Source organism: Gracilinanus agilis, chromosome 6 (genome assembly GCF_016433145.1).
Source record: "Gracilinanus agilis isolate LMUSP501 chromosome 6, AgileGrace, whole genome shotgun sequence".
Classification (NCBI taxonomy): domain Eukaryota; kingdom Metazoa; phylum Chordata; class Mammalia; order Didelphimorphia; family Didelphidae; genus Gracilinanus; species Gracilinanus agilis.
Genome location: NC_058135.1, coordinates 292,552,688 through 292,577,466, shown reverse-complemented (window position 1 = coordinate 292,577,466; position 24,779 = coordinate 292,552,688). Strand labels below are relative to the sequence as shown.

At 48.5% G+C, this 24,779-nt stretch overlaps 2 protein-coding genes across 3 annotated transcripts in view; both read left to right on the top strand.

Annotated features, from left to right (window-relative positions):
* CPT1A (carnitine palmitoyltransferase 1A) overlaps positions 1 to 21,655 on the top strand; it is a 46,811-nt gene extending 25,156 nt beyond the window's left edge. For both annotated transcript variants that reach the window (XM_044682235.1, XM_044682236.1), the window contains 9 exons: positions 131 to 319; positions 1,904 to 2,009; positions 5,962 to 6,078; positions 6,301 to 6,465; positions 15,548 to 15,682; positions 17,170 to 17,322; positions 18,440 to 18,553; positions 18,666 to 18,758; positions 21,138 to 21,655. In XM_044682235.1, the coding sequence (XP_044538170.1) occupies positions 131 to 319; positions 1,904 to 2,009; positions 5,962 to 6,078; positions 6,301 to 6,465; positions 15,548 to 15,682; positions 17,170 to 17,322; positions 18,440 to 18,553; positions 18,666 to 18,758; positions 21,138 to 21,224 (1,159 nt within the window). In that variant the 3' untranslated portion in view covers positions 21,225 to 21,655. The remainder of the gene's footprint in view (positions 1 to 130; positions 320 to 1,903; positions 2,010 to 5,961; positions 6,079 to 6,300; positions 6,466 to 15,547; positions 15,683 to 17,169; positions 17,323 to 18,439; positions 18,554 to 18,665; positions 18,759 to 21,137) is intronic.
* Positions 21,656 to 22,372: 717 nt separating this feature from the next.
* The window catches only part of TESMIN (testis expressed metallothionein like protein), a 54,904-nt gene continuing 52,497 nt past the window's right edge, over positions 22,373 to 24,779 (top strand). Inside the window, 2 exon segments of the mRNA XM_044682060.1 lie at positions 22,373 to 22,409; positions 23,558 to 23,636. Coding sequence (XP_044537995.1) covers positions 22,373 to 22,409; positions 23,558 to 23,636 — 116 coding nt within the window.

Genomic DNA, 24,779 nt, shown 5'->3' with positions numbered 1-24,779 from the left:
ATCACTCTTGTTTGTTGTCATGACTGTTTCTTCCTGGGTTTGGGTATGGGATTCTGATTCTTTTAGCTGGATGTCTTATGGTAGAAGGAAATGAGATGATTCCTCCTTGTGTGTCTGCCCTTTGCTACAGAGTGCCTTGGGCCAAGGCTCGCCAAACTTATTTTTCCCGGGGAAAGAACAAGCAGTCTCTGGATGCTGTCGAGAAAGCAGCGTTCTTTGTGACGATGGACGACACTGAGCAGGGCTACAGCAAGAAGGACCCACTCACCTCCATGGACAGTTATGCCAAGTCTCTGCTCCATGGCAAATGTTACGACAGGTATGGTGGGTGCCCGCTCGCCAAGAAATCCTGGCCTGGCCTCAGATCTCTGGGAAAGCTTCTTGTCTGATGGGGGAAACAATGCCAGGGATCTAGAAGGCTGAGACTGGCAGCTCTTTGAACCTACTATTCTGAGACACGAAAGCCTCAGCTCTTGGCCATTTTTCTGATCTCACTTCAGATTTGTTTCAGGAAGCATTCCTCAGGTAGAGTCCAGACTCCTGCCTCTCCCCATCCTCGTGAGAGCCCTCTGTTCAGAAGCACTGCCTGGGTGCCTGGCACTGGGAATGAGCCCAGCCCCCAAAGCCGGACATTAGAGAGAAGAGTGCTAGAGCCAACCGCAGACTGGGTCGTGCCCATCTCCTCCATGCCCTGGCAAGGCTACGGGGGGCTACAAGACTGTCGGGGAACTCAGTCCTCCCCGGGGATTCTGTGGGAGTCTTTTCCCTGCCTCCGCAGATAGGCCACCCAGTGCTGGGGACACCATCTACCCATGCAGTGAGAATAGCTGATGCCCAAGCACTCCACATGCATATATTAAGAGCTTACTATGTGCCAGGCTAAGGAGTAGCTAAGTGGGGCAGAAGACAGAGCTCCAAGGCTTAGAATCAGGAAGACTTCTCTTCCTGAATTCAAATCCAGCCTCAGACACTTACTAGCTGTGTGACCCTGGGCAAGTCACTTCATCCTGTTTGCCTTAATTTCCTCATCTATAAAATGGACTGGAGGAGGAAATGGCAAACCGCTCCAGTATCTTTGCCCAGAAAAACTCAAATATGGTCACAAAGTTAGACAGGACTGAACCACAATACATGCTAGGCACGGGGCTGGGGTTGGGGGCACCAAAACCCAAGTGAAATAATGGCTGCCCCTGCAAGCTTCCATTCTGTGAGCAGCACTTAGGGCAGTATAACCTCAGAGCCTGGAGGCAGGGACCTTCCAGAAGGTGATGCAGTAGCCCGGGGAGAGGGGATGAGCATCCACACTAGCGAGGTGGTGACTTCAGCAGGGAGGAGAGGGAAGCAAAGGCACAAATGACAAGATCTGACAGTTCTTCGGCCACATGGGGCGAGTCTTGAGTGGGGGGGGGAGGGGAAGGATGATGCTGTAGGTGTGAAGCCAAGGGGCCTGGAAGGCTGAAGTGCCTGCAAGAAAAAGCATAAGGAGAGGGATTGCGAATGAGGTTGGCTGGGGACAAAGGACCAGAGGTTCCCCCTCATTTTATAGAGGAAGAAACAGGCTCTTCCAGGGTCACACAGTTGGTGGGAGAGGCAGGATTTGAACCCAGCTTGCCTTGCCTCGAAGTGTTGTGCTCTAGACATCCCCGGGCACCACCTCCTCCAGACATGTTGAGGCCAACACATCTAGGGGACATCCAGCTCGAAACATGTTTGTCCCAAAGGTAGTTGGTGCTGTGAGACTAGAACTCGGGAGAAAGGTCAGACCTCCACAGATGACCAGGGCGGAGGAGAATTCAGCCTGTGGGAGCTGAAGGGGTCTCCAGGAAGGGCTGAGGCCAGCTCCTCTGGCTGTTTTAGTTCGTTTTTCTTGCTGAGAAATTGAATCGGCTTTCTTTGGTCACAGGTGGTTCGACAAAACGTTCACATTCATCGTCTTCAAGAATGGCAAAATGGGCCTGAACACGGAGCACTCGTGGGCAGACGCGCCCATCGTCGGTCATCTGTGGGAGGTGAGAGGCTGGAGCTTTAACCTGAGAACAGAATTCTTCTCATTCTGCCACTGTGGAAAGCTCAGAGTCCGGACTTATTTCTAGCACTGCTGGATACTGTCTGGTTCTTTGATGGCTGGTGGCGGCACATGGCTCAGGAGGGTTGGCATGGTAGTATTTCATTGGAGCCCATACAGCTCCCACGTGACAGTGGGCGAACAGGGGAACCACGCTCTTGGGTTCCAGTCCTTTCCCACTGCTGTGAGTCCTTTTGTACATATCAGTTCTTCTGTGCCTTAAAAAAAAAATCCCTTTGGAGAGGGCAGCGAGGTGGCTCTGGATTGAGAGCCAGTTGTAGAGACAGGAGGTCCTGGGTTCAAATCTGGCCTCAGACACGTCCTAGCTGTGTGACCCTGGGCAAGTCACTTAACCCCCATTGCCTAGTCCTTACCACTCCTCTGCCTTGGAATCAATAGAGTATCAATTTTTTTTATTTTATGTCTATGTTATTTTAATAACAAATTTCCACGTAAGTTTTCCAAAGTTATACGATTCATGTTGTCCCCCTTCTAGAGCTGGCAGGCAATGCCATCTGGGTTATACATGTATTTTCATGCAAAACATATTTCTATATTATTCACTTTTGCAAGTGAATAATCATATAAAATCCAAACCCCCAAATACACAAGTAATAAATCACATGCTTCCATCTGCATTCTTATTCCCACAGTTCTTTCTCAGGAGATGGAGAGCCTTCTTTGTCCCAAGTCCCATAGAATTGTCCTGGATCATTGCATTGCTGTTAGTAGCAAAGTCTATCACATTTGATCGTCCCACAATATTGCAGTTATTGTGTATAATTTTCTCCTGGTTCTGCTTATTTTACTCTGCATCAGTTCATAAAGGTCTTTCCATCTCTTTCTGAGATCATCCTGTCCGTCATTCCTCATAGCACAATAGTATTCCATCACCATCCTGTACCACAATGTATTCAGCTGTTCCCCAACTGGGGAACATTCTTTTAGTTTCCAATTCTTTGCCTCCACAAAAAGGGCAGCTAGAAATATTTTTGTACAAATAGGTCCATCCCCATTTTTCATAGTATCAATTCTAAAGTGGAAGATAAGGGTCTAAAAAAATCCCTTTGGGGGGCAGCTAGATGGCTCAGTGGATTGAGATCCAGGTCTAGAGATGGGAGGTCCTAGGTTCAAATCTGGCCTCAGACACTTCCCAGCTGTGTGACCCTGGGCAAGTCACTTGACCCCCATTGCCTAGCCCTTACCATTCTTCTGCCTTGGCGCCAATACACAGTATTGATTCTAAGATGGAAGGTAAGGGGTTAAAAAAGCTTCCTTTGGCATTTTTGCCCAGCAATGGTATCAGTGCCAGAGCCAAAATTCAGTGGCTTTGGGAATTCAGTTCTAAATTGCTTTGTATAATGGCCAGATCATTTCCAGTTCCACCAACTATGCCTTAGTGTGCCTGTTTATCAAATGCATTCCAACCATTATGTTTTTTTTCTCTTTCGTTCTCATTTTTCATGAGGTAGAAGCTTAGAGTTCTTTTAATTTGCATTTCTCTGCCAGTAATCTGAAGCATTTTTTTCATTTGGTGGTTGATAGCTCAATTTTCTTTGTCTTCACCATGATCTCCAGTCCCAACACCTCAGTTCTTTGCCAGGCTATCATTGCTGCACTGGCCACACTCTCCTCCTTTCCCCATCTTTGACCCCTGGTTGAACCAGTTTGACTGTACACTGTCCTCTCCTTTTCAATCCCATCACTAGTCTTGCCCTGCTAAGCCCCTACCTTGAATCACTCTCATCATCCACTGCTTCCACTCTTATTCACATCATGCTGAATGAAGTTGGAGAAAGTCACTAAGCTAATTGGTCCCACTACGGATTTATATCTATGCATAATCTCAGTTGGGCTTTCACTGCAGGTAGACAACACTCTATACCACGTTTTATAATTCAATCTCCCACTTTCCACTCTTCCGAATTGTCTCACCCCTCCTCAAACCTCCCATGGTTCCCCCAGTCCCATTCTCCCAGCTAAGAAATGTGCCTTTTATTTGACTGAAAAAGGTTGAGACCATTTTCTGAGAGCTCTCTCTTTTCCCCTCTTCTTCATCTATTTTATATCTTCCTGGCTCCCATGAAGAGATGGACCCTCTCCTTCCTGAGGCAAACCTCTCTCCTCATATATGTGAGCCCATTCCATCTCATCTCTGGCATACCATCTCCTTGAATGTCACTAATCTCCATCTCTGTACCCATATGCAAGACCAGACTCCATTTGGTAAACCCTCACTTGATCTGTTCATCTCCACTTGCTATAGTTCTATCTCTCCTGGAGGAAGCTGTCTACAACTGGGACCTCCACTTCCCTCCTCTCACTCTGTCCCTAACTCTCTGCAATCTGGATTTTGCCCTTACTCCACTGAAACGATTCTCTTCAAAGTTGCCAGGGATTCCTCCTTGGTCGCCAAATCTAAGGGCCTTTTCTTAATCCACATCCCTTTGGAGCTCTTCTCTCTTAGGTCTTTGTGACCCTACTCTCTCCTGGTTCTCCTCCTCCTGTCTGACCACTCCTCCTCAGTCTCTTTTGTTACTATATCTTCATCCAAGTCATGACTGCTAACTCTGCTTGTCTTCAAAGGCTCTATCCTGGCCCTCTTCTCTCTTTCCTCAATAGTGCTTCACTGATGGTCTCATCAGCTCCAATAGATTTCGTTATCATCTCTATGAAGATGGTTCTCACACTGGATATCCAGTCCTAACCTCTCTCCTGTCTCCAGTCTCACATCTCTAACCATCTATTGGATATTCTAAATGGAATATTCTGTAGGCTTAAACCCAATATGTCCAAAACTGAATTCATTATCATTTCCCTCAAAGCCTTCCCTCTTCCCAATTTTCCTATTACTATAGAAGGTTTCACCCTCCTCTCAAGCACCTGGGTTCACAGTCTAGGTCAGTGATGGCAAACCTTTTGGAGACCGAATGCCCAAAGGGCAACCCTCATGCAGCCACCCCCTCAGCCCAGATTGGGGAGGGGGGAGAGAGGAAGCACTCCCATTGGGCTGCTGGGCAGAGGGGTGGGTGGTGTGAAAAATGTCCTCGGGGGAATGTGGAGAAGGGGAGAGGAGCAGCCCCCTCTGGCATGCGTGCCATGGATTCGCCAATATGGACCTAGGTCATTTTCAGAAGAAGGGCACTAGCTGCTAGGGGGCTCCCTAAAGGTTTCATGTCAAAGGTGACACTTGAAGTGAGTTTTGATGGAAACAGGCTTCTAAGAAGTAGGAATGAGGAGGGAATGGATTCTACAGGAGGCATGGGTAATGGCCACGAGAGATGGGAAACGGAGTGATAGGTGCAAAGAACAACAAGAAGACCAATTTGGCTTCCCATTTTTCTCCATCCACCTCCTCCCTCCCCACAACTTATAGTTCCTCCTTTTGTCTCGGATGTATTTGTTTGTTTGTTTGTTTGTTTTTTTAATCCTCACCTTCTGTCTTCAAATCAGAACTGTGTATTGGTTCCCAAGGCAGAAGAGTGGCCCGGGCTAGGCAATGGGGGTTAGGACATTTGCCCAGAGTCCCGCCTCTGGGAAGTGTCTGTGGCTGGATTTGAACCAGAACCTCCCACTGGTAGGCCTGGCTCTCAATCCACTGAGACACCTAGATGCCCTCCAGCAGCTCTCTTCGTTTTTGGTAAGACATTTAGGAGTTTGTGCCCTGATTTAAAATGTTCCCTTTCAACTTACTCTGTTTAAGGAGAAGCAGGAATTCCAGTTTGCAAGGGCTGCTTTAAGATTGGGAATCAGCCTAGCGTACGAGCATTTTTTGCACATCTTTTTGAATGGGCAGCGATTTTGACGTAATTCCCTGGAGAGAATCTTAATGCCACCAACTATATAACCTTCTTGCTGTCTTTAAATAAATACCCATAAAGTCTCTTTCTCTGCAGTATGTGATGGCTACAGATTGCTTCCAGCTGGGCTACACAGAAGACGGTCACTGCAAGGGAGACACCAATCCCAACATTCCGTACCCCACAAGGCTCCAGTGGGAAATCCCTGAAGAAGTGAGTGACGTCGGAGGATCGGGGCCACGTTATGGGCTCTGGCATGTCCCACATTGGTGTGGACATGCTCAGTAACAGGAAAAGAGGCTAAGTCAGGGCCTGGGAATTGCCACCCATGTTAGACAGCAGGCACACTCTACTCTTAGCGTGACCAGGAAGAATGAGCTTTGGCTCTCCTCGTGGGCAACGTCTTGCTAACGAATCTTAACCTCTTCCTTTTAGTGTCAGGATGTCATTGAGGAGTCCCTGAGCCTCGCCAGCACCCTGGCCAACGATGTGGATTTTCACTCTTTTCCATTCGATGCTTTCGGCAAAGGGTTAATCAAGAAAAGTAGGACCAGCCCAGATGCCTTTGTGCAGCTTGCCCTCCAGCTGGCCCATTATAAGGTGAGACCTAGAGGCCTGGATGATGATATGATAGGGGGGAAACAGGAAACACTCCATGTAGGATATGAATGTTGGGGTAGGGTAGGGTCTGCAGGCTGTGGTCCACATGTGTGCTCAAGAAGAGGCAGAGAGGAGAGAAACAAAGACAGGAGAGCGAGAAGGGGGAGAATCAGAGAGACAGACAAAAACTGAAATCTCCTAGGTTTCCTTCTATGCAGACCTGCGGCCAACAGAAGAGGATCCTGGGAGACCCACAAAGTTAGCCCTCTTTTGAGACAGTTTACTAAACTTATGGGCCTGCCTGCTTTCCTTCCCTTCTTCTTCCCCTCCCTTTTTCCTTCCTCTCCCTCTGTCCCTTCCTCCCTCTTTCTCCCTCCCTTCCTTCCTTCCCTCCCTTCCTTCTTCTTCCTTCCTTCCTTGCTCCCTTCCTTCTTCCCTTCCTCCTTCCCTTCCTTCCTTCCTCTTCCTTCCCTCCCTCCTTGCTCCCTTCCTTCTTCCCTTCCTCTTTCCCTGACTTCCTTCCATCTCTCTACATCTGGAAGCACAGCAGGCCTTCCTAGGCCCAATCCCATATTGCTTAGCATGGAAGTTGCCTGCTCCATTTCTTCCAACCTACACTGGTTCATCTATCCTTCCTTAGGCAGCTTGGTGGCTCTGCCTCTATGGGCTCACTGTATTGGTGCCAGACTGATGGCAGACTCCTAAGCTCAGGTCATCCACTAGGCTCTGCCTCCCCAGTAGCTGGGATTTACCACCCTGCCCAGTGATAGCATTTATTTGGCCTGCCCAAAAGTCCACTGACCCCCTTTAACGTGTGTGTCACGAGAGCCACGATCCTAGCCAGCACAGTGACCTCTTCAGAACATGGGCCTGGTCAGCCACATCCACTTAGCAGTCCCCACTTCTCCATGGTCCAGGGGCAGCGATTGGGGTCCCTTTGCTCAGGGTAATGCCCATCTTACCACTGAAAAATGATTTCTTAAATTTTCCATTTCCAAAGGCAGCGTGCTCCTATCCTGATAAATGTGTATATTTGAATGCAAGTGGAGGACATGGTGTGGCCGATGATGACCTTCAAAGGTCCACATTCCCAGGCTGCCTTTCAATAGGGGACTTTGAGGAGGTGTCCCATGTAGGAAGGATTAGCCTTGACCCTGGAAGGAGGAACTAGGGCCATTGGGCTGGAGCTGCTGAGAGTGAGGTGTCTTGAGAACCTTCCAGGAAGGAGTCCCAAGGCCTTGGGAAGTGATGGGGACCCCCAGACTGGGGACCTTCAGGCAGAGGCTGGACAGCTCCTTGTCAGGGATAGGTTGGACTCCTGCCCCTGAGGTCCCATCCCAGCCTGCGTGTCTTTGGTCATTTGTAATTAAATCCAACAGCCTTCTTCCATTTGTTTTCTGGGGCTAGAAACAGATCCATGATTCTCTTCAGTGACCCTGCCTGCCCCAGGGATAATCTGCAGATGCTGATGGTTTGTGGTGTCTGTTCAGGCCTTAGGTTTCCGAGTCTTCATGGATTTGGGGCCATGAAGCCGTTTTCTTTAGTCTGGCTCAGTAGACAGTAGACATGGGCAATGCCGGGCTTGCCACTCAGAAGCCCAGCAGTGAGGTCAGGCAGTAACCCTGAACAGTAACATGCATCGGCCCTTTGACCTGCCTCGGCTTCAATAGCTTCTGTGTACTAATCCGTAGTCCCTGCTAGCAGGCTTAAATGGGTGCGTTTCAGAGAATCCTTTCCCCAACTGGATTAGAGTCTGATTTCTAGAACCATTTGTACTCCACATCCAGAACACACACACACACACACACACACACACACACACACACACACACACACACACCATCCCCTAGAAACGTTGCATTCTTTGTTTCAGTCACCTTTGGAAGAGCTCCGAGTGCTTGTTGTTCTATGTTCTAACAGTGCTTGTTCTATGCTCTAAGAGTCCTTGTTATTCTGTGCTCTAAGAGTGCTTGTTCTACGCTGTAAGAGTGCTTGTTCTATGCTCTAAGAGTGCTTGTTGTATGCTCTAAGAGTGCTTGTTGTTCTGTGCTCTAAGAGTGCTTGTTTTATGTTCTAAGAGTGCCTGTTGTTCTATGCTCTGAGTGCTTGTTCTATGTTCTAAGAGTGCCTGTTGTTCGATGCTTTAAGAGTGCTTGTTGTTCTGTGCTCTAAGAGTGCTTGTTGTATGCTCTAAGAGTGCTTGTTGTTCTGTGCTCTAAGAGTGCTTGTTGTTCTGTGCTCTAAGAGTGCTTGTTGTTCTGTGCTCTAAGAGTGCTTGTTGTTCTGTGCTCTAAGAGTGCTTGTTCTATGCTCTAAGAGTGCTTGTTGTATGTTCTAAGAGTGCTTGTTGTTCTGTGCTCTAAGAGTGCTTGTTCTATGCTCTAAGAGTGCTTGTTCTATGTTCTAAGAGTGCTTGTTGTTCTATGCTCTAAGAGTGCCTGTTGTTCTATGCTCTAAGAGTGCTTGTTCTATGCTCTAAGAGTGCTTGTTCTGTGCTCTAAGAGTGCTTGTTGTTCTGTGCTCTAAGAGTGCCTGTTGTTCTATGCTCTAAGAGTGCTTGTTGTTCTATGCTCTAAGAGTGCTTGTTGTATGTTCTAAGAGTGCTTGTTCTATGCTCTAAGAGTCCTTGTTATTCTGTGCTCTAAGAGTGCTTGTTCTATGCTGTAAGAGTGCTTGTTCTATGCTCTAAGAGTGTTTGTCCTATGCTCTAAGAGTGCTTGTTCTATGCTCTAAGAGTCCTTGTTCTATGCTCTAAGAGTCCTTGTTATTCTGTGCTCTAAGAGTGCTTGTTCTATGCTGTGAGAGTGCTTGTTCTATGCTCTAAGAGTGCTTGTTGTATGCTCTAAGAGTGCTTGTTGTTCTGTGCTCGAAGAGTGCTTGTTCTATGCTCTAAGAGTGCTTGTTGTATGTTCTAAGAGTGCTTGTTCTATGCTCTAAGAGTGCTTGTTGTTCTGTGCTCTAAGAGTGCTTGTTCTATGCTCTAAGAGTGCTTGTTGTTCTGTGCTCTAAGAGTGCTTGTTCTATGCTCTAAGAGTGCTTGTTGTTCTGTGCTCTAAGAGTGCTTGTTCTATGCTCTAAGAGTGCTTGTTGTTCTGTGCTCTAAGAGTGCTTGTTCTATGCTCTAAGAGTGCTTGTTGTTCTGTGCTCTAAGAGTGCTTGTTCTATGCTCTAAGAGTGCTTGTTGTTCTGTGCTCTAAGAGTGCTTGTTCTATGCTCTAAGAGTGCTTGTTGTTCTGTGCTCTAAGAGTGCTTGTTCTATGCTCTAAGAGTGCTTGTTGTTCTGTGCTCTAAGAGTGCTTGTTCTATGCTCTAAGAGTGCTTGTTGTTCTATGCTCTAAGAGTGCTTGTTCTATGCTCTAAGAGTGCTTGTTGTTCTGTGCTCTAAGAGTGCTTGTTCTATGCTCTAAGAGTGCTTGTTGTTCTATGCTCTAAGAGTGCTTGTTCTATGCTCTAAGAGTGCTTGTTGTTCTGTGCTCTAAGAGTGCTTGTTCTATGCTCTAAGAGTGCTTGTTGTTCTGTGCTCTAAGAGTGCTTGTTCTATGCTCTAAGAGTGCTTGTTGTTCTGTGCTCTAAGAGTGCTTGTTCTATGCTCTAAGAGTGCTTGTTGTTCTGTGCTCTAAGAGTGCTTGTTCTATGCTCTAAGAGTGCTTGTTGTTCTGTGCTCTAAGAGTGCTTGTTCTATGCTCTAAGAGTGCTTGTTGTTCTGTGCTCTAAGAGTGCTTGTTCTATGCTCTAAGAGTGCTTGTTGTTCTGTGCTCTAAGAGTGCTTGTTCTATGCTCTAAGAGTGCTTGTTGTTCTGTGCTCTAAGAGTGCTTGTTCTATGCTCTAAGAGTGCTTGTTGTTCTGTGCTCTAAGAGTGCTTGTTCTATGCTCTAAGAGTGCTTGTTCTATGCTCTAAGAGTGCTTGTTCTATGCTCTAAGAGTGCTTGTTGTTCTGTGCTCTAAGAGTGCTTGTTGTTCTGTGCTCTAAGAGTGCTTGTTCTATGCTCTAAGAGTGCTTGTTCTATGCTCTAAGAGTGCTTGTTCTATGCTCTAAGAGTGCTTGTTGTTCTGTGCTCTAAGAGTGCTTGTTCTATGCTCTAAGAGTGCTTGTTGTTCTGTGCTCTAAGAGTGCTTGTTCTATGCTCTAAGAGTGCTTGTTGTTCTGTGCTCTAAGAGTGCTTGTTCTATGCTCTAAGAGTGCTTGTTGTTCTGTGCTCTAAGAGTGCTTGTTCTATGCTCTAAGAGTGCTTGTTGTTCTGTGCTCTAAGAGTGCTTGTTCTATGCTCTAAGAGTGCTTGTTGTTCTGTGCTCTAAGAGTGCTTGTTCTATGCTCTAAGAGTGCTTGTTGTTCTGTGCTCTAAGAGTGCTTGTTCTATGCTCTAAGAGTGCTTGTTGTTCTGTGCTCTAAGAGTGCTTGTTCTATGCTCTAAGAGTGCTTGTTGTTCTGTGCTCTAAGAGTGCTTGTTCTATGCTCTAAGAGTGCTTGTTGTTCTGTGCTCTAAGAGTGCTTGTTCTATGCTCTAAGAGTGCTTGTTGTTCTGTGCTCTAAGAGTGCTTGTTGTTCTGTGCTCTAAGAGTGCTTGTTCTATGCTCTAAGAGTGCTTGTTGTTCTGTGCTCTAAGAGTGCTTGTTGTTCTGTGCTCTAAGAGTGCTTGTTGTTCTATGCTCTAAGAGTGCTTGTTGTTCTATGCTCTAAGAGTGCTTGTTGTTCTATGCTCTAAGAGTGCTTGTTCTATGCTCTAAGAGTGCTTGTTGTTCTGTGCTCTAAGAGTGCTTGTTCTATGCTCTAAGAGTGCTTGTTGTTCTGTGCTCTAAGAGTGCTTGTTCTATGCTCTAAGAGTGCTTGTTGTTCTGTGCTCTAAGAGTGCTTGTTCTATGCTCTAAGAGTGCTTGTTGTTCTGTGCTCTAAGAGTGCTTGTTCTATGCTCTAAGAGTGCTTGTTGTTCTGTGCTCTAAGAGTGCTTGTTCTATGCTCTAAGAGTGCTTGTTGTTCTGTGCTCTAAGAGTGCTTGTTCTATGCTCTAAGAGTGCTTGTTGTTCTGTGCTCTAAGAGTGCTTGTTCTATGCTCTAAGAGTGCTTGTTGTTCTGTGCTCTAAGAGTGCTTGTTCTATGCTCTAAGAGTGCTTGTTGTTCTGTGCTCTAAGAGTGCTTGTTCTATGCTCTAAGAGTGCTTGTTGTTCTGTGCTCTAAGAGTGCTTGTTCTATGCTCTAAGAGTGCTTGTTGTTCTGTGCTCTAAGAGTGCTTGTTCTATGCTCTAAGAGTGCTTGTTGTTCTGTGCTCTAAGAGTGCTTGTTCTATGCTCTAAGAGTGCTTGTTGTTCTGTGCTCTAAGAGTGCTTGTTCTATGCTCTAAGAGTGCTTGTTGTTCTGTGCTCTAAGAGTGCTTGTTCTATGCTCTAAGAGTGCTTGTTGTTCTGTGCTCTAAGAGTGCTTGTTCTATGCTCTAAGAGTGCTTGTTGTTCTGTGCTCTAAGAGTGCTTGTTCTATGCTCTAAGAGTGCTTGTTGTTCTGTGCTCTAAGAGTGCTTGTTCTATGCTCTAAGAGTGCTTGTTGTTCTGTGCTCTAAGAGTGCTTGTTCTATGCTGTAAGAGTGCTTGTTGTATGCTCTAAGAATGCTTGTTGTATGCTCTAAGAGTGCTTGTTGTTCTGTGCTCTAAGAGTGCTTGTTCTATGCTCTAAGAGTGCTTGTTGTTCTGTGCTCTAAGAGTGCTTGTTCTATGCTCTAAGAGTGCTTGTTCTATGCTCTAAGAGTGCTTGTTCTATGTTCTAAGAGTGCTTGTTGTTCTATGCTCTAAGAGTGCCTGTTGTTCTATGCTCTAAGAGTGCTTGTTGTTCTATGCTCTAAGAGTGCTTGTTGTATGTTCTAAGAGTGCTTGTTCTATGCTCTAAGAGTACTTGTTGTTCGGTGCTCTAAGCGTGCTTGTTCTATGCTCTAAGAGTGCTTGTTGTTCTGTGCTCTAAGAGTGCTTGTTCTATGCTCTAAAAGTGCTTGTTGTTCTGTGCTCCAAGAGTGCTTGTTGTTCTGTGCTATAAGAGTGCTTGTTCTATGTTCTAAGAGTGCTTGTTCTATGTTCTAAGAGTGCCTGTTGTTCTATGCTCTAAGAGTGCTTGTTGTATGTTCTAAGAGTGCCTGTTGTTCAATGCTCTAAGAGTGCTTGTTGTTCTATGCTCTAAAAGTGCTTGTTGTATGTTCTAAGAGTGCTTGTTCTATGCTCTAAGAGTACTTGTTGTTCTGTGCTCTAAGCGTGCTTGTTCTATGCTCTAAGAGTGCTTGTTGTTCTGTGCTCTAAGAGTACTTGTTGTTCTGTGCTCTAAGCGTGCTTGTTCTATGCTCTAAGAGTGCCTGTTGTTCTGTGCTCTAATAGTGCTTGTTGTTCTGTGCTCTAAGAGTGCTTGTTGTTCTATGCTCTAAGAGTGCTTGTTGTTCTATGCTCTAAGAATGCTTGTTGTATGTTCTAAGAGTGCTTGTTCTATGCTCTAAGAGTGCTTGTTGTATGCTCTAAGAGTGCTTGTTGTTCTGTGCCCTAAGAGTGCTTGTTCTATGTTCTAAGAGTGCTTGTTGTTCTATGCTCTAAGAGTGCCTGTTGTTCTATGCTCTAAGAGTGCTTGTTCTTTAGTGCTCTAAGAGTACTTGTTGTTCTGTGCTCTAAGCGTGCTTGTTCTATGCTCTAAGAGTGCTTGTTGTTTTGTACTCTAAGCGTGCTTGTTCTATGCTCTAAGAGTGCTTGTTGTTCTGTGCTCTAAGAGTACTTGTTCTATGCTCTAAGAGTGCCTGTTGTTCTGTGCTCTAAGAGTGCTTGTTCTATGCTCTAAGAGTGCCTGTTGTTCTGTGCTCTAAGAGTGCTTGTTCTATGCTCTAAGAGTACTTGTTCTGTGCTCTAAGAGTGCTTGTTCTATGTTCTAAGAGTGCTTGTTGTATGTTCTAAGAGTGCCTGTTGTTCAATGCTCTAAGAGTGCCTGTTGTATGTTCTAAGAGTGCTTGTTCTATGCTCTAAGAGTGCTTGTTATTCTGTGCTCTGAGTGCTTGTTCTATGCTGTAAGAGTGCTTGTTGTATGCTCTAAGAGTGCTTGTTGTTCTATGCTCTAAGAGTGCTTGTTGTTCTGTGCTCTAACAGTGCTTGTTGTTCTATGTTCTAAGAGTGCTTGTTGTATGCTCTAAGAGTGCTTGTTGTTCTATGCTCTAAGAGTGCTTGTTGTATGCTCTAAGAGTGCTTGTTGTTCTATGCTCTAAGAGTGCTTGTTCTATGCTCTAAGAGTGCTTGTTGTTCTGTGCTCTAAGAGTACTTGTTCTATGCTCTAAGAGTGCTTGTTGTTCTGTGCTCTAAGAGTGCTTGTTCTATGCCGTAAGAGTGCTTGTTGTATGTTCTAAGAGTGCTTGTTCTATGCTCTAAGAGTGCTTGTTCTATGTTGTTCTGTGCTCTAAGAGTGCTTGTTGTTCTGTGCTCTAAGAGTGCTTGTTCTATGTTTTAAGAGTGCCTGTTGTTCAATGCTCTAAGAGTGCCTGTTGTATGTTCTAAGAGTGCTTGTTCTATGCTCTAAGAGTGCTTGTTATTCTGTGCTCTGAGTGCTTGTTCTATGCTCTAAGAGTGCTTGTTTTTCTGTGCTCTAAGAGTGCTTGTTCTATGCTCTAAGAGTGCTTGTTGTTCTGTGCTCTAAGAGTGCTTGTTGTTCTGTGCTCTAACAGTGCTTGTTGTTCTATGTTCTAAGAGTTCTCCAGCTCCCCGGTTTGCCGGGGCTACTTCTCCCTCCTTACACATGTGCTGTGTAGAGTAACATGCTTGATGCGATGATGACTGGAGAAAAGCCCCTGGATACACTAACCGTCCCACGTCACCCTGGAGGATCAGATGGGCTTTATACACACACACACACACACACACACACACACACACACACACACATACACACACACACTCCTTCTCTTTCTGTCTCTCTCTCTAATGAGGGGCCACACCTAGAGTAGGGACTTAGAAGTCGTACATCAGATGAGTGACCATAGCAGCTTCCCCTTTTCTTCCTGCCCCTCTTAATCCTTCTTTGCCCAGAGTCCAAACTCTACACCTAAACCAGCCTGACTTGGCTGGGGCTGGCTGCTGTTTGCTCGAGTGTCCCAGCCAAACCGCTGGGGGCTCGTTTGGGAACCAGGAGTCCCACGCTTGCTCACTCATGCCCTCATGACAGATCATTGCTCTGAAATCCTTGGCATGAACATTCCCAGGTGGCATGGCGTTGGCCTGCAAGTCAGAAGAGCTGGGGAGCAACTCTTCCTTCCCACCCAGTTCCCCAGCCTTGGGACTTCTCGGTGGCCTGGGACCTTGGGGGGGCCTCTTAGTTTCAGAACAGTGGCTGCCCTGCACTGGCAGAGGCCCCCCATCTGTCTATTAAGTCAAGCCAGATAAAGCCAAGAATGTTTTTGCTCCGGAGCTTGCAGACACAGTGGTAAAGAGACTCTGTACCATCTAAGTGGAAGCTGCTCTCAGGGGCTGAAGGGACAGCGATGGCTGTATTCTGCCATCTCGTGGCCCAACTTGGACCACCATAGTTTTGAGCATTCAGGATCCTCCATCCTTTCATGGCAGCTTCCCTTTCCTGCCCCCTCCTGCTCCCATAGAAGTGCTAGTCAGTGTGTTCAGTCCTGGGGGTGGGAAGCAGCAGGGGCAAGCAGAACCAGGAAAGGCCTCCCTGAGGTCCTGATCCTCTGGAGGCTGAGCTCCACCAGCCTGGGGAAGAGCACACATGCATGTAGCACCTTCATATATGTACCTGAATGTAGATGGATGGTTAAAGATATGAGGGGAGAAGCTCATCACTAGAAGGCCATTGTTATCCTTTCTAAAGAATCACTGGGGCAGCTCGGTAGCTCAGTGGATTGAGAGTCAGGCCTAGAGACGGGAGGTCCTGGGTTCAAATCCGGCCTCAGACACTTCCCAGCTGTGTGACCCTGGGCAAGTCACTTGACCCCCATTGCCCACCCTTACCACTCTTCCACCAAGAAGCCAATACACAGAAGTTAATGGTTAAAAAAAAAGGGAAAAGGAAAAGAATTACTGTTGCAAACAAAGAGACCTTGATTCGTGGGGTGGTCATTTCCTTCCTAGGACATGGGCAAATTTTGCTTAACATACGAAGCTTCCATGACCCGTCTCTTCCGAGAGGGCCGAACAGAGACCGTCCGTTCCTGTACGATGGAGTCTTGCAACTTTGTGCTCGCCATGGTGAACCCCAAAGAGACGGTGAGTCCTAGTTCCTATCCAAGTTCACCTCAGGGCTCCAGGGACTGGCGCTCTCCCAGGTCCTTGTCCTGCCCCAGACTTCCTTGCAGAACAAGTAGTGTAGAAGGGGGCGCCACAAACACGAGGGATGGGTGAGGGGCCTCTGGAGAACAGGAGAGGAGTGTGAGGGCAGTGCCTGGGAGTAGGATCAGGCCATAGCAGTGCCCTCACACTGAGGATGCCCAGGAAGATGGTGCCAGCCCTTTCATGAGGCATTTGGAGAAAGTCGCCGCTGCGGGGGCTCTCAGTGACCTGCGTGGGCAGTGGGCAGGGCTCTTCCCGAAAGCTCCTTTCAGCCTCGCGATTTCTGTGCAGGTTTCTGTTTCCTTTTCTCAGATATAAACTCACAGAAAGCTGCATTTTAAGGAGAAATGCTCCGTGGTTGATCAAAGCAGCCTTGTAAGGTTACTTATGACTGAGGCAGAGACGTGTGTGGGGGAGGGTTCTGAGGCTCTGGAGAAGAAGAATTCCATCTTCTCCCCTGCCGTCATGTTGTGCCGGAACCTGGCCTGGGCCTGTGGAGACCAGGACAAAAAGGAAACAGTCCTTGTCCTCAAGGAGCTTCTGTTCCACTGGGAGAGAAGAGGGACACAAAGAGTGAAATGCTCAGTGTAGGAGACAGGAATTCCAGCTGTGGTTTCCTTGGGAGGGAGGCGACTCCCTCTGCCAATGGAGGGCAGCACCTTCTCCAAAACTTACAGGCCACCTCACTATCCCCTGTCCCAGCTGCCTCTCAAGTATGACGTCTATCCAAAGCCCTCTGGAGGAGAAGGATGCAGGCCTCACAGGGAGGGGAGGGCAGTGTCCCAAAGGGTTGTTTACTAGTTTATTCTAGTACCGCCCTAATGGTGAGCTCGGCCATGCAGAGGCTCACGTGGTCCTCCCTGTGGTTGGCGTGGCAGGATTAGGCATAGAGGGGAGCTTCGGACCCCGACCTGCACCGTCAGAGGACGGAGGAGGACAGATGGGCCATGGGTGCCTTGGCTTACATGGATGGAGCCATGGGCAGTGCGTTCTTTAGGTGGACATAGGGCTCCCTCTGCTGACTCCGCTCACCCCCCTCCTTCCTCTGGGCGCCAGCCAGACTAGTCTTCAGGAGGAGCAGCCGCCCCTCCACGAGCCTCCCTCGGGTGGCCGCATACGTGCAGTTTTTCCAGTCTGAGAGTTCTCCTCCGCACGTGCTCCGTTACTGAAGCCTTTTAGAAGTCCAGGCTGGCACCTCCAAACCCCACAGAGGGGCCGCCGCACACATGGGAACGATTCCCGTTTCTAAAAGTCTCAGCATTTGTTTAACAGAGAGGGCGAGCCTTCGCAAGCATTTCATTTCCATGGGACAGCCTCTAGGGCGCCACCGATGGGGGCTCAGGCCAGTAGCCGTGGAAGACAGTTTCACACTCACAACTTGAAGCAGCCACATGTGCGTCATATTGTTTCTCTTTGTCCTTTAGGTTGAAAATAAGCTCAAATTATTAAGAATTGCAGCTGAGAAACACCAGCACATGTACCGTCTTGCCATGACTGGTGCTGGCATCGACCGCCATCTTTTTTGCCTTTATGTGGTATCCAAATATCTCGCTGTCGACTCTCCTTTCCTGAAAGAAGTAAGTCATTTGGGCAGATATTTGCCTTGTTGTACTCCCAACTTTGGCATCAAAAGGCCAGTCAGCAAGCGCTGATGAGCCAGGAAGTGCCCTGAGCATCTGGGCTACAAAGCCCTCCACGAGCTCCCTGTTGTAGTGTGAAAAGGCCAGAATTTACAATTGGGAATTTTAACCCAAACGAAAACCATGACCCAGAATTCTCAAGATTGTCAACTCTCCATCCGTGGATCCAAGAGTGAATGGCTGGGCACGTTCTTGCGCCCTGCTGATTGGTTAACGCAAAAAGAGTCAACAGACTTTCCAGGATAAAATCTTCAGAGGATACCCGAGGCCAGGGAATGCCAGGATGTCTCCAAGTCGCTATTTAGGTAGAATTCAGTTTTCTGTGAATTTCCTTTAAACAAGGGCTTTCTATTGAATGCAGCCTGCACTCACCCCAGCTCCCCAACATCACTACGGAGGGCGTAAAGTGTTAAGTAAACAGTGACCCCTTCCTGCTTGAAACCCTCGATAAATCGGTGCTCCGCTGTGCCGTATAGAGGCCGTAGAGGTCCGAGGGACTGAATTCAAGTCATGGTCTTCCGTTGACTGCATGGTTTCTAGCAGATCCCTTTCCCTCTCTGGACTTCTTTTTTTTTTCTTATCAGTTAGATAGTTAGCGATCCCCAAGTCTTGAAGTCTTGGGAACTTCCTTCATCTGCCACACAGGGTTTGAGTGGGGAACACGTCCCAACTGGAACCGTAGGGCTCTCGTACATAGAGGTGATTCCTTCCTGGAGACATGACCAGCCTTCCATCTTGGAGTCAATACCGTGTCTTGGCTCCAAGGCAGAAGAGTGGTCAGGGTAGGCAACGGGGGTCAAGTGACTTGCCCAGGGTCACACAGCTGGGAAGTGTCTGAGGCCGGATTTGAACCCAGGACCTCCCATCTCTAGGCCTTGCTCTCCATCCACTGAGCTACCCAGCTGCCCCTCATTCCTCTACCTGTTAAATATCACCACTCCCCTCCCCCTAATTCTAGTTTCCCACTGTCCCAAAAGTATATTCTATTCATGGGGGTGGCGGGGAGTGTCGTTCAAAGGCACACCCCTAAATTCTACCAACTTCCACTCCAAAGGTTTTATCTGAGCCATGGAGACTGTCGACCAGTCAGACACCTCAACAGCAGGTAGAGCTCTTCAATCTAGAAAGAAACCCAGAATACGTGTCCAGCGGAGGCGGCTTTGGCCCGGTAAGTAAAATGTGGGCTGGCACAACGTGCATCCGCCGCAGGCAGGGTCTCTTTTTTAAGATGCCGCCCCCGCCCTTGGGTGGATTCCTGATTTTCGTCCCCGTCTCTCTAGGTTGCTGACGACGGTTACGGGGTGTCCTATATTATAGTAGGGGAGAACCTCATCAATTTCCACGTGTCCTCCAAGTTCTCCAGCCCCGAGACTGTAAGTGTGGGCGCTCTTGGTTCAATCGTTGCGAGCGGCGCTGCTTTGGGGCCTTCCTGCCCTGGGGGGGCTTTTCCACACTTCCGCTGCCTTAGATGATCTGCCGCCGCTTGTGACTTGCCCGTTTATTAAATTTCTAATCTGCATGAAGGGCTACAAAGAGAAACGGGCCAGAGCTGGCCCTCCGAACTTGACTTAGAACGTCTGTCGTTGCTGAGGGCAGATCGTGTCAATCCACCAGCCTTGGGATCCTCGGTGCGAAAATGTCTTGGAGTTGGCAACTGCCTCCCAAGTGGAGGAGCTTCTTTGGGGCCTTCAGCAACCAAGGCCCGCTGGGTGGCTTTCAGGATGGGCGTCAGCTTCCTCTGGCTCTGTGGGGACGTTACGTTTGGGGTCCTTCTGTACCCCAAACAGGGCCTCCCTCTCCTTCGCGGCCACCATCGCGGCTGCTAATGGCCCCACGTCCCATCATTCCATTCCTGAGCTAACTCCATGGTGTGGGGGGAGGGGGGAGAGCTGGGAGACCCAGCAGAGAGTCATCATTTTTTAGGCCCCGCCTCGCCAGGGGAATGGCCAAGTTCTGGCTGGAAGAGGGAGAGGACCAGAGAAGAGAGTCCCAAAGACAAGCGCCCTCTAACGCCTCTCACGGGTTTTGTCCTGCCTTCCTCCCCCGGGCAGAGAGAGATCAAGAATCTGAGGCTGGCTCAAGGGTCGGGAACTAGACGAGGCCCATGAACTCAATCGCACGTGGCCCGAAGCCTGGGGAGCAAAGAGCTCCTGCTTAGGCATACCGGGATGGCAGCAAAGGCCTTTCTTCCCCTTATTGGGGTACCCTGTTCCGCCTCGGGATGGGCCTGTGCCCCGGAGGTAGGGGTGTTTCCTGCCCCTCCCCAAAGAGGATGGAGGCCTCTGTCGATCTGGACAGCTTGTTCCTAAATTAGAGGATCCACCCAGTAATCTGGGAGCTTCGTCAACATTTTATGGATCCAGCAGCCACCCTCGGACTCCCCATAGGTTACTTCCGATTCTTTGGGCGACTTCACACTCCCTCTTCCAGTCGGGCTTGTCCTTGACCCTTTTCATGGGGCAGTCACTGCCCTCACATGTTGCACTTTAGTCCTTCTGCTCTCCGTTTTTTGGGGAGATGGGGGTGTCCCACACTTCAGCATGCATGGGCACTGCTTTTCCCTGCAGTCATCCCAAATGTAACCCAGCCTCATGATCTCTTCCTCCTTTTCCTCCTCTGGTTTATTCTGAGCCCAGGCTTTGGCTGCCTTCAGATACTGGTGAAAAGTTTAATGGGTTACCCTTCAGTTTAGGTCAACAAATACTTATTAAGCATCTACTGTATGCAATGTGGCCTTTGGCAAATGGCCCACACTCCTTACCTCTTTATTTGTTTTTTAAAGACCTTCACTTCTGTGTATTGGCTCCTTGGTGGAAGAGTGGTCAGGGTGGGCCATGGGGGTCAAGTGACTTGCCCAGGGTCACCCAGCTGGGAAGTGTCTGAGGCCGGATTTGAACCCAGGACCTCCTGTATCTAGGCCTGACTCTCAACCCACTGAGCTACCCAGCTGCCCCCCTCTCCTTATCTCTTGTCTCAACTTGTAGAAGGAGGTTAGACTTGCTGGCCGGGGGTCCCCCACCCACTACAGAAGCCCTATAAGGTCAGAGGCCACAGTTTCTATGAAGTTCTTTTCCCTTGTTGATTATAGGCAGGTGGTGAGACAACCATCCCCTCCCCTTCGCCCCATCTCCCACCTTTTATTATGGAGCCATCATCCCCTTTAGCTCTATTTCCCTGTTGATAGAGACGTGGTTCCATTCCATTCGCCAGCAATGTGTAACGAGGGCTTATTCGTTCTCTAGACCAAGATAATTCTTCAGAGAACCTTCATATAGGCAGAGAGTCCCCGAGTTTGGGGTCCCTAGAAATAGGGGGTCCCTGAGGGCAGCAGACAAAAGGCTTTTCAGAGATGATGAGCTGGGGGTGGGGATAGGAAGATTTCCCCACGTCCTGGAGAATGGGCTAACAAAGGGAAAGAAGGGAGAGTCCCCGTTGGGTCGGGTATCAGCAACGCGTACCATCGTTGGGCTTGGGCTTCAGTGAGAAAAGGGAGAGCTGGCCTTGGCTGGGGCCTCTCCGTGGTCCCTGTTTGACTTGGCATGTACAGATGGACAAGTGGAGGATAAAGAGGGCCCCCTTGCATGGTAGCGGGGGCTGGGGGAGTCTGTATCAAATGGCCGCTTCTCCCCCCACCTGATTCTCTCGGTTCACCGAGTGGCTGAGCCCTAATTCCACGGCCTGGAGTCGAGTTGGGGAATTTCTCCGACTAGGCCGGTTTTCACCTTTTGTTCTGTTCTCCGTTAACATTAAAGGATTCTCATCGCTTTGGAGAACACCTGAAGCAAGCCATGATCGACATCATCACCTTGTTTGGATTGCAGACCAACGACCAAAAGTGATTCCAGTTTTGGCCACCACGGAGGAGACGGAACTCTTCTGCGAAACCAAATAAGACTCGACGTTGCATTCCTTTGGTAGTCGAGGGTCAGAAGTTGCTCTTTTCCAGAGAGGGTTTCGTCCTGGGGTTGTTTGTCTTCTTCCAATACATGTAGAGAGAGAGCAGAGTATATTCTATGGAGCCGTGTAATTTTGCTACTTCTAGGTCTGTCCTAATTATGGGAATGCTTGATTTTCCCCCTAAAGTCTTTGTCTTGCTTAAATTTCATAAATGAAGGGATCGTGTATTGTCAACTTCATGTAAGTAGAGGAAATTGGATGTAATATATATGTTGGGAGCAGAAATATCATGTTCCCTCCATTGTGACTGTATATCTGGTACTTCCGGGCATTTAACTCCTCTTATCGGTAAATATATTTACTTGATCTATTTTAAAAGTTTCCACTGAAAGTGTAACTAATGGGCAAAGCCCTGTGTCATGTGTGCACTAACCAAAATGGGGCAGGCTCTTTGGGACAAGCTTTGGCCACGGTCTTAGCTCGGTTACTTGCGTTACTCAAGAGAACAGCCGCCCCCCGCCTGGATTTGCTTCGTCTCTAGTTTTATTGATATGAGACTAGATCTTGCTTATATTTATAACCCCCGTGCCTTAGCAATGAAAGGCCCTAAACACAAGACAAATCTTACATTGTATTATAGTTGTAAAGGCTGTGCTGAATTGTGGGATTCAGAATTCCATTTTCTGGGGGCAGCTGGGTGGCTCAGTGGATGGAGAGCCAGGCCTAGAGACGGGAGGTCCTGGGTTCAAATCCGGCCTCAGACACTTCCCAGCTGGGTGACCCTGGGCAAGTCACTTGACCCCCATTGCCTACCCTTACCACTCTTCTGCCTTAGAACCAATACATAGTATTGATGCTAAGATGGAAGGTGGGGGGTTAAAAAAAATTCCATGTTATCTTAGTTTTCCTTTTCTCCTTGGGTTCAGTCCCAGAATGAGCTTGTTAGCAGAGTCCAAATCCCCCTTTACAGGCCTACGTGTCTGGTTTTGTCCCCCCACAAAAAGGCCAACTTGGTTGTGGGAGCAAGAGAGGCCAAATCAATCGGCGCCCCCTGTTCGGGGTCCCCTCTTCCCAAAATTAGGAGCGTGGCATGGGCCAGAGTAGCAGAGCGGCCATCATTGTCCCCAGTGGGGTGCCAACTCTGTAACAGGAGCAAGTGGGACACGGGCTCCATGATGGCCAAAGGAAGAGAGAACATGATGGGAAGGGAGGGAAGAGAAACGGGGCAAACGTATCCCACAAGATGGAGAATGGCTCCTCGGCACTCCAGGAGACATTAAAAGGAGGGAGAGGGAGGAGAGAAAGAAGAGAGAGGGAGAAAGAGAGAGAGAGACAGCCACAACGAAACCAAAAGCCCAATCCCTCTCCTTCCCAAAGGAAGAGGCACCCGTAGGTGCCGGGTGGCCATGATTTTTAAAAACCTAGAACGCTGGGTGCTGGGATAGCGCTGACTTCATTAGGAAGAGCCCAATTCAGTTTTTTTAAGGCACTGAATCTTCTTTGCTATTTGATATGAGAGTGAAAGAATCACAGAACCCAATGACCACTGCCACTGGGCTGGCCTGCCAGATGTTCGTTTTCTTCCGATGGTCGGTTTCATTTGGGGTCTCATCCCTTGGCCCTGCCTGGGTTTGCCCCCTCGGGGAGGACGGAGGGCGCCTCGGCATCTGTATATATCGCACTACAGGCATCCCACTCAAATGGGCCAAAGACATTTTTTTTTCTCTCCTTCAAGTCAAAACAAAAAGGATTGACTTTAGCATTCGGGCAAAAGGAAATCATGAGAGAGAGCGTGTCCTGCAGGCAGCTTGTGGGACGTGGCATCAGACCACTGGAGGAGGCCTCTAGCCGCTCCCTCTGGGCGGCAGAAATCATGCCCTATTTCTAGTGACCACTGAGCAATCTGTGTTAAAAGAGCCCTTGGGGCTGGCGTAGCCTGGAGGGGAGCCGCCCTTCTTAAAGCGAGTGTCTGGGCCGGACTCTCAGGTTTGAAGCGTTTCCAGTGTAGTTGCAGTTCATCAGAGCAGTTTCAATGCAAGCTCACCTTCCAGACGTCTGGCCTGCGAATGGACAGAGTCCACGTGGAGAGGGGCAGCGGCGGGTGTTGCTATTTCATTTTTATTTCCCAGATCCTAGATGGGAGGGTCCATTGCATGTAAATAGAATATGCTCTTCGGGATGTAAATCTTGGCAATGCGATGTGAATGTAGGCTCTCATTAATAAAGAAATGAATCTCCATCTTCGGCCTCCTGTGTGCTTTGCCTCTTTTCCCAGGGGAGGGAGAGGGTTATAAACACGACATCATCCTCGGCTCCCAGACGGACGTCCCGACCGTCTCCGCCACGCTTGGGAGGTAAAGGAGAACCGAAAAGGTTTCGGCAGCCAAAGGTCTCTGGCCCCGCCATAACACTATTGACCGGAGACTTCAGGGAGATCAGTGCCCAGAGGGAAACGCTCATAAGGACAGAATCCTCAATGACAAAACATCCTCAGACTGGGATAGCCAGGTAGTACAATGGTTAGAGCCCCAGACCTGGAGGTGGGAGGTCCGAGGTTCAAATCAGGCCTCAGACGCTTCCCAGCTGTGTGACCCTTGACAAGTCCCTTGACCCCCATGGCCCACCCTTACTTACCACTCTTCCACCGAGGAGCCAATACACAGAAGTTAAGGGTTAAAAAAGAAAAGATCTCGGTTATTCACAAATCCCCTTGGGCTTCGCTTCATAAAAGAGAGAAGCTTCGGAGAGTCATTGCTAGTGTCCCTTCCAATTGTGAGACCAAGATCTCTTGGTCAGAGCTGGGTTGTGGAAATGCCCATTTGTCAGCTGAAGGGAGCAGATTGAAGGTGGAGGAAAGGGAGACCCATGCAGGAAGGAAGCTAATACTACAGTCCCTGTGGAGAGTTGGTGAGGGACTGACCTAACATCTCCACTGGGTACGCCTCCCGGTCCCTCCCTCATCCTAGGCTCCTCAAACTTTACGCAGGCCTTAGCTCCTTCTCACCATCCACCTCCTCTGGGGCCAAAGTCAAACAACCCCAATGCCTCAGGCTCTTGCTACAGAGTTGTGCCATCTGGCCTCAGCTAGGCTCGCAAGGGGCAAAGCAGCTCTTTTGCTCTTCTCTCATTTTCTTTCTCATTCCCTACATTGCTGTCCCCAAACCTCTCCTGGAGGCCCCTAAACCTCTCCCAGCCCCCTCCCTTTCAGCAGAAGCCTTTCCCTTATATTTAACTTGTTTGAGGCCATCAGCTCTAAACTCCCTCCCCCCATCCCCCCTACTCTTTACTCCTTTAGTCTCTGAAGAAGAGCTGGCTCTGCTTCCCAAGGCCAATCTCTCTCCAGGTCCTTCTTGATCCTGAGATAGAATTAAGTGTATTATTCTCAGGAGTATTCTACTCCCCACCCCCCAATACCCCAAGACAAACACCCAGTTTTTTTTTCATTTTTTGTTTTGTTTTTTTTTTAGACCCTTAACTTCGGTGTATTGTCTCATAGG